The sequence below is a fragment of the Bufo bufo genome, chromosome 2 (assembly GCF_905171765.1).
Source record: "Bufo bufo chromosome 2, aBufBuf1.1, whole genome shotgun sequence".
Taxonomy (NCBI): domain Eukaryota; kingdom Metazoa; phylum Chordata; class Amphibia; order Anura; family Bufonidae; genus Bufo; species Bufo bufo.
The window spans coordinates 25,945,377-25,956,084 of record NC_053390.1 but is presented as its reverse complement, the minus strand read 5'-3'; the positions used below and the strand labels follow the sequence as shown (position 1 = coordinate 25,956,084).

The window sequence follows — 10,708 nt, the reverse complement described above, 5'->3', positions numbered from 1 at the left end:
AGGAGATGCCCAGGTTATACCAGCATGCTCCATATCATTGTATACAAGAAGATGTATAATTTATACCAGCTGTATAATGTAGTATCTTGCATGGTGTAATATTGAACTATTGTGTGCCACTGTCCCCGGTACGATGTCCTCCTTTTCAGGGTTTGATGTCCTCCTTTTTGGGGTTCTGCAAGTGGCCACCCTAGTTGTCATCATTCGTGGAGCCCCTGCGTCCAGGAGGAGAATAAATAGAGCGGGGCCCGGCCTGAGCTCAGCTCTCTCCAGTCTCTTCTCTAGGAGTTGTGGACACAGCTGAGCACAGCCCAGAGGTGGGACCTGCATCATTTATCTCCTGTGGAGCCACCAAAAAATCTCCATGTTGGGGCCCCTGGAATCCATGTGGTGGGGGCTCTGAGATGCGGGGCCCCTCCAGGCTCAGGAAGTGCGGTTCTGGAGGTGACATCTAGTCTTGTCCCCTGAATAATTTCCTCTCCTCTTCTCATAAAGGCGCCTGCAGTACTAGAAGCCTCCAGCTCCTCCAGTTCTCTCCTCTTCTCCTGAACGACCACTAAGGATGGACAGAAAGGAGATCAGCAGAAGAATATTAGACCTCACCTTGGAAATCATCTCCCTGCTGAGCGGAGAGGTAAACTTTTCTAGATTTCTCTCCTCTTTATTGTATTTTGTAACAAGTCAGACATCGGGAAGGAGAATCCATCATAGGAACTGATAGGAAGAGTCCAGGGTCCTGGAGAACGGCCTCCAGACCTTCCAAGTGACGGAGAACCTGAAGATCAGCCCCCAGTATGGTGAGTGGTGTATCATGTGACCAGTGACCAATAGTCATGTTGTAGGAGCCATGAGGAGGTAAGTAGGCACGTTGTACCAGGAGGAAAGGGCCGGAGGAGAGCACATGGCCCCTGAAGGGTTTATTCCCTAAGTGTCTCTCTCCATCCACAGGAGTACACAATAGTGAAGAAGACATCGGGGGACTGTGTGACTCCCATCATCCATCTCCAGGAGTCAGGAGGGCGGAGCAGGACCCCTCACCCCATCACAGAGCCTCCCCCTCACCCCCTGATACATGAGCAGAAGATTCTATTACTCACCCACAAGATGATGGAGCTGCTGACTGGAGAGGTGACACTGCTGGGAAATTCTCCAGTAACAGCACTGGAGGGGTCTGGGTGATGACTGTGTCATTGTGTTGTCAGGTTCCTATAAGGTGTCAGGACGTCACTGTCCATTTCTCCATGGAGGAGTGGGAGTATCTAGAAGGACACCAGGATCTGTACATGGAGGCCATGATGGAGGAGCACCAGCCTCTTATATCACAAGGTAAGAGCCGTCATGTGCAGTGTATACACGTGTGTGCAGTGACATGTAATGGAGGAGCACCAGCCTCTTATATCACAAGGTAAGAGCCGCCATGTGCAGTGTATACACGTGTGTGCAGTGACATGTAATGGAGGAGCACCAGCCTCTTATATCACAAGGTAAGACCCGTCATGTGCAGTGTGTGCAGTGACATGTAATGGAGGAGCACCAGCCTCTTATATCACAAGGTAAGACCCGTCATGTGCAGTGTATACACGTGTGTGCAGTGACATGTAATGGAGGAGCACCAGCCTCTTATATCACAAGGTAAGACCCGTCGTGTGCAGTGACATGTTCTTTATATGTCAGTCATATCCATAGGGCTCCATTCACATGATTCTGCATTGTATATATATTGTAGATTATACATAGAGTTTATGGGCAATGTCTGCCCCTGTACGACTGTTTGTCATCAATGTAAAACAGGCGTGTGTTATGTAAGTCGTTGGTGTCTGAATAAAATGTGAAAAATTTAGTATTAAAATTCTTGTCCGGCATCGGCTTTAAATTGCTAAATGTGATCATGTTGTACATCACTTAAGCGATTATCTACTTATCCCCATCAGACTGAACGTGTGACTTCTAGCAATAATTGCATGTCCCAGAATGTTCTAGCTGCCCACAGTCCGAGAAGATATAAGTGAGGGACATGAACATGTGGAGTCACTGTGGGCTGAAATACATGGAGGCAAAAATAACAATAATAACTTACTAATAGGAGTTTACTATAAACCACCTAATATACCAGAGTCCACAGAAAATCTACTTCTAAACGAGATAGACGAGGCGGCAAATCATAATGAGGTGGTTATTATGGGGGACTTCAACTACCCAGATATAGACTGGGAAACTGAAAGCTGTACATCTCATAAAGGAAACAGGTTCTTGGCAATAACCAAAGACAATTACCTCTCCCAACTGGTTCAGGACCCGACTAGAGGGACGGCTATACTGGACTTAGTATTAACCAATAGACCTGACAGAACAACAGATGTGCAGGTTGGGGGACACCTGGGAAATAGTAACCATAAAGTAAAAACTTTCCAATTATCCTTCAAACAAGCGTTTCTACAGGGAGGAACAAAAATACCAAACTTCAAAAAAGCTAAATTTAGCCAACTAAGAGAGGCCATAGGCCTAACTAACTGGGACAAAGTCCTCAAAAATAAAGATACCGCCACAAAATGGGATATTTTTAAAAGCATCCTGAAAGTTAATTGTGAGAGGTACATACCGTATGGGAATAAAAGGGTTAAGGAACAAGAAGAAACCAATGTGGATAAATAGAACTGTAAAGAAAGCAATAAATGACAAAAAGAAAGCATTTCAATCACTAAAACAGGAGGATAGCACGGAAGCACTGAAAAAGTATAAGGAAAAAATAGAGTATGTAAAAAACAAAAGCCGCCAAACTAGAGACCAAGAGATTAATTGCCAAAGAGAGCAAAACTAACCCTAAAATGTTTTTCAATTATATAAATGGTAAAAAGTATAAATCTGAAGGTATTGGCCCTCTACAGAGCAGGACTTTGCAGAGAGCAACGAGGAGAAAGCAAAGCTATTAAATATTTTTTTCTCCGATGTATTCACTGAGGAAAATAAACTGTCAGATGAAATGCAGAATGTAAAAGTAAATCCCCATTAAAAGTGTCCTGTCTGACCCAGGAAGAAGTACATCAGCGACTTAAAAATATTAAAATAGACAAATCGCCAGGACCAGATGGCATACACCCCCGGAATCCTTAGAGAATTAAGTAATGTCATAGCCAGACCATTATTTCTGATATTTGCGGACTCTGTACTGACAGGGAATGTCCCACAGGATTGGCGCATGGCAAATGTGGTGCCAATATTCAAAATGGGTGCAAAAACAGACCCCGGAAATTATTGGCCGGTAAGTTTAACATCTGTTGTGGGTAAACTGTTTGAAGGTTTTCTAAGAGATGCTATGTTAGAGCATCTTATGGGAAATAAGCAAATAACGCCATATCAGCATGGCTTCGTGAGGGATCGGTCATGTCAAACTAATTTAATCAGTTTCTATGAGGAGGTAAGTTCTAGACTTGACAGCGGCAAATCAATGGATGTCGTATATCTGGACTTCTCCAAAGCATTTGACACTGTACCACATAAAAGGTTAGTATATAAAATGAGAATGCTTGGACTGGGAGAAAACGTCTGTATGTGGGTAAGTAACTGGCTGAGGGATAGAAAACAGAGGGTGGTTATTGGTGGTACACACTCAGATTGGGTCACTGTCACTAGTGGAGTACCTCAGGAGTCAGTATTGGGCCCTATTCTCCAATATATTTATTAATGATCTTGTAGAAGGCTTGCACAGTAAAATATCAATTTTTTGCAGATGACACTAAACTGTGTAAAGTAATTAACACTAAAGAGGACAGTATACTACTACAGAGGGATCTGGATAGATTGGAGGCTTGGGCAGATAAGTGGCAGATGAGGTTTAACACTGACAAATGTAAGGTTATGCACATGCAGGGCCGGCGCCACCCATAAGCAGAGTAGGCCACCGCGTAGAGCGCACTCTGCCTGGGGGCGCCAGCGCTCTGGAGTCCGGAGTCCGAATCCTGATTCCCGACTAGCCGCCGCCCGTGCCACGCCCCCTACTTGTGATCCATCCATCTAAGTTCTAACATCTCCTGATTCCTAGCCGCCGCCCCTGCACCATGCCCCCTACCTGGCTGTCATCCATCTGACTCCGCCTGTTCGGCTATTCCTGTACTTGCCAGCCGGCCGGATCATGGTGGATTGTGCTGCCCCTGCAAGCCTGCGCGGGCATGCGTTTGTTCAGAGGGGGGGGGGGGGGTGCTTTGGCGGCAATTTCAAATGACATAATGGAGCCTGCCTGGCTGGAGTGTGACTGTGCATAGTGTCAGTCTGTGGGGGCAGTTCAGTATTACTTAGTGGGGGCACTGGGGGGCAAATTACATAATGGGCAGTGTGCAGTGAGTTGTGCACTGTCTGTGGGGGCAGTTAGTAATACTTAGTGGGGGCACTGGGGGGGGCAAATTACGTAATGGGCAGTGTGCAGTTTTGCACTGTCTGTGGGGGCAGTATTACTTAGTGGGGGCATTGTGCACTGTCTGTAGGGGCAGTATTACTTAGTGGGGGCATTGTGCACTGTCTGTGGGGGCAGTATTACTTAGTGGGGGCACTGGGGGCAAATTACGTAATGGGCAGTGTGCAGTTGTGCACTGTCTGTGGGGGCAGTATTACTTAGTGGGGGCATTGTGCACTGTCTGTAGGGGCAGTATTACTTAGTGGGGGCATTGTGCACTGTCTGTGGGGGCAGTATTACTTAGTGGGGGCACTGGGGGCAAATTACGTAATGGGCAGTGTGCAGTTGTGCACTGTCTGTGGGGGCAGTTAGTATTACTTTGTTGGGGCACTGGGGGGCAAATTACATAATGGGCAGTGCCCATTACGTAATTTGCCCCCCAGTGCCCCTACTAAGTAATACTGCCCCCACAGACAGTGCACAATGTTGCATGGAATAGGTGTCCGAAAAAGGGGGCGGGTAAAGGGGCGTGGTCACGGGCGGCAAAATTTGCTTTTGCCTAGGGTGGCAAAAATCCTTGCACCAGCCCTGTGCACATGGGAAGGAATAATGCAAGTCACCCGTATATATTAAATGGTAAAACACTGGGTAACACTGACTTGGAAAAGGACCTAGGAATTTTAATAAACAGCAAACTAAGCAGTAAAAACCAGTGTCAGGCAGCTGCTGCCAAGGCCAATAAGATAATGGATTGCATCAAAAGGGGCATAGATGCCCGTGATGAGAACATAGTCCTACCACTTTACAAATCACTGGTCAGACCACACATGGAGTACTGTGTACAGTTCTGGGCTCCTGTGAACAAGGCAGATATAGCAGAGCTGGAGAAGGTCCAGAGGAGGGCAACTAAAGTAATAACTGGAATAGGGCAACTACAGTACCCTGAAAGATTATCAAAATTAGGGTTATTTACTTTAGAAAAAAGACGACTGAGGGGAGATCTAATTACTATGTATAAATATATCAGGGGTCAGTACAGAGATCTCTCCCGTCATCTATTTATCCCCAGGACTGTGACGAGGGGACATCCTCTGCGTCTGGAGGAAAGAAGGTTTGTACACAAACATAGAAGAGGATTCTTTACGGTAAGAGCAGTGAGACTATGGAACTCTCTGCCTGAGGAGGTGGTGATGGTGAGTACAATAAAGGAATTCAAGAGGGGCCTGGATGTATTTCTGGAGTGTAATAATATTACAGGCTATAGCTACTAGAGAGGGGTCGTTGATCCAGGGAGTTATTCTGATTGGAGTCGGGAAGGAATTTTTGTCCCCTCTAAGTGGGGAAAATTGGCTTCTACCTCACAGGTTTTTTTTTTGCCTTCCTCTGGATAAACTTGCAGGATAACAGGACGAACTGGATGGACAAATGTCTTTTTTCGGCCTTATGTACTATGTTACAGAATGTTCTAGCTGCATTAGAGTGTGTTCACACATGGCACATTTATTGTAGAAATTTCCATATATTGTTTCTGCAGCAGGTGCATGGATTGTTACAAGCCACATTCAGGGCAGCGGGACAGTCACAGAAATGTCTGCAGCTGATCTGCTATGTGTGAACTTGCTCGTAGATAACCAGTGACTGATCTGTGCTGCTCTTATAATCTGTCCAAAAAGGGGGGATTTTAAGGTTCCACATATAGAAACAACAGGCAAGTTCTGCAGGGGCGGGGCCTACGATGCTCCATTGTGACAGAAAAGCCAACCACTAAGTGGTATAGAGGTAGACAGACTTGTGTAGCTGTGCAGCAGATCTGTCCTCCAGCCTAAGCTCCTGTGATAAATGTGGAGCATCTCTAAATTTACGCTGTACGTTTTAAACAGGATTAGTAAATCTGCCCAGTTGTTTACCTAATAGTTGCAGGGTGTCCAGACCATGAGGCAGCAAAGCAGCTCCAAGCCATGATTTCCCCCTTCACCAGCTCCAAACCATGATGTCATAGAAACATAGAATGTGTCGGCAGATAAGAACCATTTTGCCCATCTAGTCTGCCCAATATACTGAATACTATGGATAGCCCCCGGCCCTATCTTATATGAAGGATGGCCTTATGCCTATCCCATGCATGCTTAAACTCCTCCACTGTATTTGCAGCTGCCACTTCTGCAGGAAGGCTATTCCATGCATCCACTACTCTCTCAGTAAAGTAATACTTCCTGATATTACTTTTAAACCTTTGCCCCTCTAATTTAAAACTATGTCCTCTTGTAGCAGTTTTTCTTCTTTTAAATATTCTTTCCTCTTTTACCTTGTTGATTCCCTTTATGTATTTAAAAGTTTCTATCATATCCCCTCTGTCTCGTCTTTCTTCCAAGCTATACATGTTAAGGTCCTTTAATCTTTCCTGGTAAGTTTTATCCTACAATCCATGTACCAGTTTAGTAGCTCTTCTCTGAACTCTCTCCAAAGTATCAATATCCTTCTGGAGATATGGTCTCCGGAGATATGGTCTCCAGTACTGCGCACAATACTCCAAATGAGGTCTCACTAGCGCTCTGTAGAGCGGCATGAGCACCTCCCTCTTTCTACTGGTAATGCCTCTCCCTATACACCCAAGCATTCTGCTAGCATCTCCTGCTGCTCTATGACATGTTCTGCCTACCTTTAAGTCTTCTGAAATAATGACCCCTAAATCCCTTTCCTCAGATACTGAGGTTAGGACTGTATCACTGATTGTATATTCTGCTCTTGGGTTTTTACGCCCCAGGTGCATTATCTTGCACTTATCAACATTAAATTTTAGTTGCCAGATTTTTGACCATTCCTCTAGTTTTCCTAAATCCTTTTCCATTTGGTGTATCCCACCAGGAACATCAACCCTGTTACAAATCTTTGTGTCATCAGCAAAAAGACACACCTTACCATTGAGGCCTTCTGCAATTTTGCTGATAAAAATATTAAACAATATGGGTCCCAGAACAGATCCCTGAGGTACCCCACTGGTAACAAGACCTTGGTCTGAATATACTCCATTGACTACAACCCTCTGTTGCCTGTCCCTCAGCCACTGCCTAATCCATTCAACAATATGGGAGTCCAAGCCCAAAGACTGCACTTTATTGATAAGCCTTCTATGTGGGTCAGTATCAAAAGCCTTACTAAAGTCTAGATAAGCGATGTCTGCTGCACCTCCTCCATCTATTATTTTAGTCACTCAATCAAAAAAAATCAATAAGATTAGTTTGACATGATCTCCCTGAAGTAAACCCATGCTGTTTTTCATCTTTCAATCCATGGGATTTTAGATGTTCCACAATCCTCTCCTTAAGTATGGTTTCCATTAATTTCCCCACTATTGATGTCAGGCTTACTGGCCTATAGTTGCCCGATTCCTCCCTACTACCTTTCTTGTGAATGGGCACAACATTTGCTAATTTCCAATATTCTGGGACGACTCCTGTTGCCAGTGATTGGTTAAATAAATCTGTTAATGGTTTTGCTAGTTCACCGCTGAGCTCTTTTAATAGCTTTGGGTGTATCCCATCAGGCCCCTGTGACTTATTTATATAAATTTTAGACAGCTGACTTAGAACCTCTTCCTCTGTAAAGACACATGCATCAAAAGATTCATTAGTTTTCTTTCCTAACTGAGGTCCTTCTTCATTTTCCTTTGTAAAAACTGAACAGAAGTATTCATTGAGGCAGTCAGCTAGTTCTTTATCTTGTTCCATATACCTTCCTTCTTTTGTTTTTAATTTGTTAATTCCTTGTTTTAGTTAACTTTTTTAATTTATGTATCTGAAGAATGTCTTATCGCTCTTTTTCACTGACTGAGCAAATTTCTCTTCTGCCTGTGCTTTAGAAGCTCTTATAACTTGTTTGGCCTCTCTCTGCCTAATCTTATACATTTGTCTGTCATCCTCGTGTTTGTTTTTTTATAATTCCTAAATGCTATCTTTTTGTTTTTAATGATTTTGGCCACTTCTACTGAGTACCACAGTGGTCTGTTCCTTTTTTTTGCTTTTACTGACAAGCCTAATGTCCCCCTTCACCAGCTCCAAACCATGATGTTCTTCTTCACCAGCTCCAAACCATGATGTTCCCTCCACCAGCCCCAAACCATTAGGCCCCACCTTACCAGCTCCAACCATGATTCTCCTTGTTTTATTCAATTGTTTTCTAGTTGCTGTTGAAAGGCAAAATGTGTTGGCAGAGAGCAGGGCTCGTTTCCAGACATGATCAGGCTTTTCACATTTTTTAGTTTTGTTAAGTCATTATTTACTGTATGTAATCAAAGTCATGACCTGGTGTAAACCAGAATCCTGGACTTTGTCAAGAAGGTATAGGAGCTTTGTAAGGCTGGGATCACAATTGAAGTTTTTTTTGTCCAAAGTCAGGTATGGATTCCAAATGAATGAACACTTATCCTTCCTCTTGGATCAACTTCCAGCCAAATTGGAATATTATAAGTTTGTCTACTCTGCAGTTTGCAAAAAAAAAGCAAAAAACTTTAAAACAAATTTTAATTTTTATCTTAACAGAAAATCCCAGTGAAAATGTCATGTTACCACTAGATGAAAATATCATGCAGCGCTCTTCAGGACAAAACCTCATTACCCTTAATGTACATCCAGGACTTCACAGCACAGCTCTATCATATAATCCTCCTAATTATGAGGAACCTTCTCCTGACCAATTGCAGATTGTTACCGCAAATACAAGTCAGAAAAGGATTAAAAGGTTTCATTGTGGTAAAGAATCCACAAACAGCTCAGGACTTTCTACACACAAACGTCATAAAGGAGAGAAAATGTATTCTTGTTCAGAATGTGGGAAATGTTTTAGACAGAAATCAAATCTTGTTACACATAAGAGAAGTCATAGAGGAGAGAAAGCATATTCATGTTCAAAATGTGGGAAATGTTTTATACAGAAATCTAATCTTGTGAAACATGAAAGACGTCATACAGGAAAGAAGCCGTATTCATGTTCAGAATGTGGGAAACGTTTTAGACAGAAATCAAATCTTGTTACACATAAGAGAAGTCATAGAGGAGAGAAAGCATATTCATGTTCAAAATGTGGGAAATGTTTTATACAGAAATCTAATCTTGTGAAACATGAAAGACGTCATACAGGAAAGAAGCCGTATTCATGTTCAGAATGTGGGAAATGTTTCAAACGGAAATCAAATCTTGCTACACATGAGAGAATTCACACTGGGGAAAAGCAGTATTCATGTTCAGAATGTGGGAAATGTGTTACAGAGAAATCAAATCTTGTTACACTTAAGAGAAGTAACACAGGAGAGAAGATGCATTCATGTCTGGAATGTGGGAAATGTTTTAGACACAAATCACATCTTGTTACACATCAGAGAATTCACACTGGGGAAAAGCCGTATTCATGTTCAGAATGTGGGAAAGGTTTTTCAGATAAATCACATCTTGTTAAACATCTGAGAAATCACGTAGGAGAGGAGCCATATTCATGTTCAGAATGTGGGAAATGTTTTAGACAAAAATCTGATCTTGTTCGACATCAGAGATGTCACACAGGAGAGAAACCATATTCATGTTCAGAATGTGGGAAATGTTTTACAAAGAAATTAAATCTTGTTAAACATGAGAGAAGTCACATAGGCGAGAAGCCGTATTCATGTTCAGAATGTGGGAAACGTTTTAGACAGAAATCAAATCTTGTTATACATAAGAGAAGTCATAGAGGAGAGAAAGCATATTCATGTTCAAAATGTGGGAAATGTTTTACACAGAAATCTAATCTGGTTAAACATGAAAGACGTCATACAGGAGAGAAGCCGTATTCATGTTCAGAATGTGGGAAATGTTTTGCAGAGAAATCTAATCTTGTTACACATAAGAGAAGTCACACAGGAAAGAAGATGCATTCATGTTCAGAATGTGGGAAATGTTTTAGACACAAATCTAATCTTGTTATACATGAGAAATATCATACAGGAGAGAAGCCATATTCAGTTTCAGAATGTGGGAAATGGTTTAGACAAAAATCACATCTTGTTACAAATCAGAGAATTAACACTGTAGAAAAGCAGTATTCATGTTCAGAATGTGTCATGCCCTGCTCAGGTTATATGCGGAGGTCTGCCAGGTTAGCAGCACGTGTGTAGGGTCTGAATGTGGGCACAGAAGTCTAGGAAGAGCTGGTAGGGATTTGTAAGGAGGTGACCTTTATCCCCAGCTTCTGGCCTAGACACTTGTTTGTGGTTTTCTATTGTATCTTGTATCCTGTCCAGCGTGACAGAATGTGGGGAAGGTTTTTAAAATAAATGACATCTTGTTAAAC

At 42.8% G+C, this 10,708-nt stretch overlaps 1 protein-coding gene across 1 annotated transcript in view; it reads left to right on the top strand.

Annotated features, from left to right (window-relative positions):
* Positions 1–1,078: 1,078 nt before the first annotated feature.
* The window catches only part of LOC120991220 (zinc finger protein 585A-like), a gene marked incomplete at its 3' end in the record, with an annotated part of 30,237 nt that continues 20,607 nt past the window's right edge, over positions 1,079–10,708 (top strand). The window contains exons 1-3 of the mRNA XM_040420080.1: positions 1,079–1,128; positions 1,203–1,326; positions 8,926–10,026. Coding sequence (XP_040276014.1) covers positions 1,105–1,128; positions 1,203–1,326; positions 8,926–10,026 — 1,249 coding nt within the window. The remainder of the gene's footprint in view (positions 1,129–1,202; positions 1,327–8,925; positions 10,027–10,708) is intronic.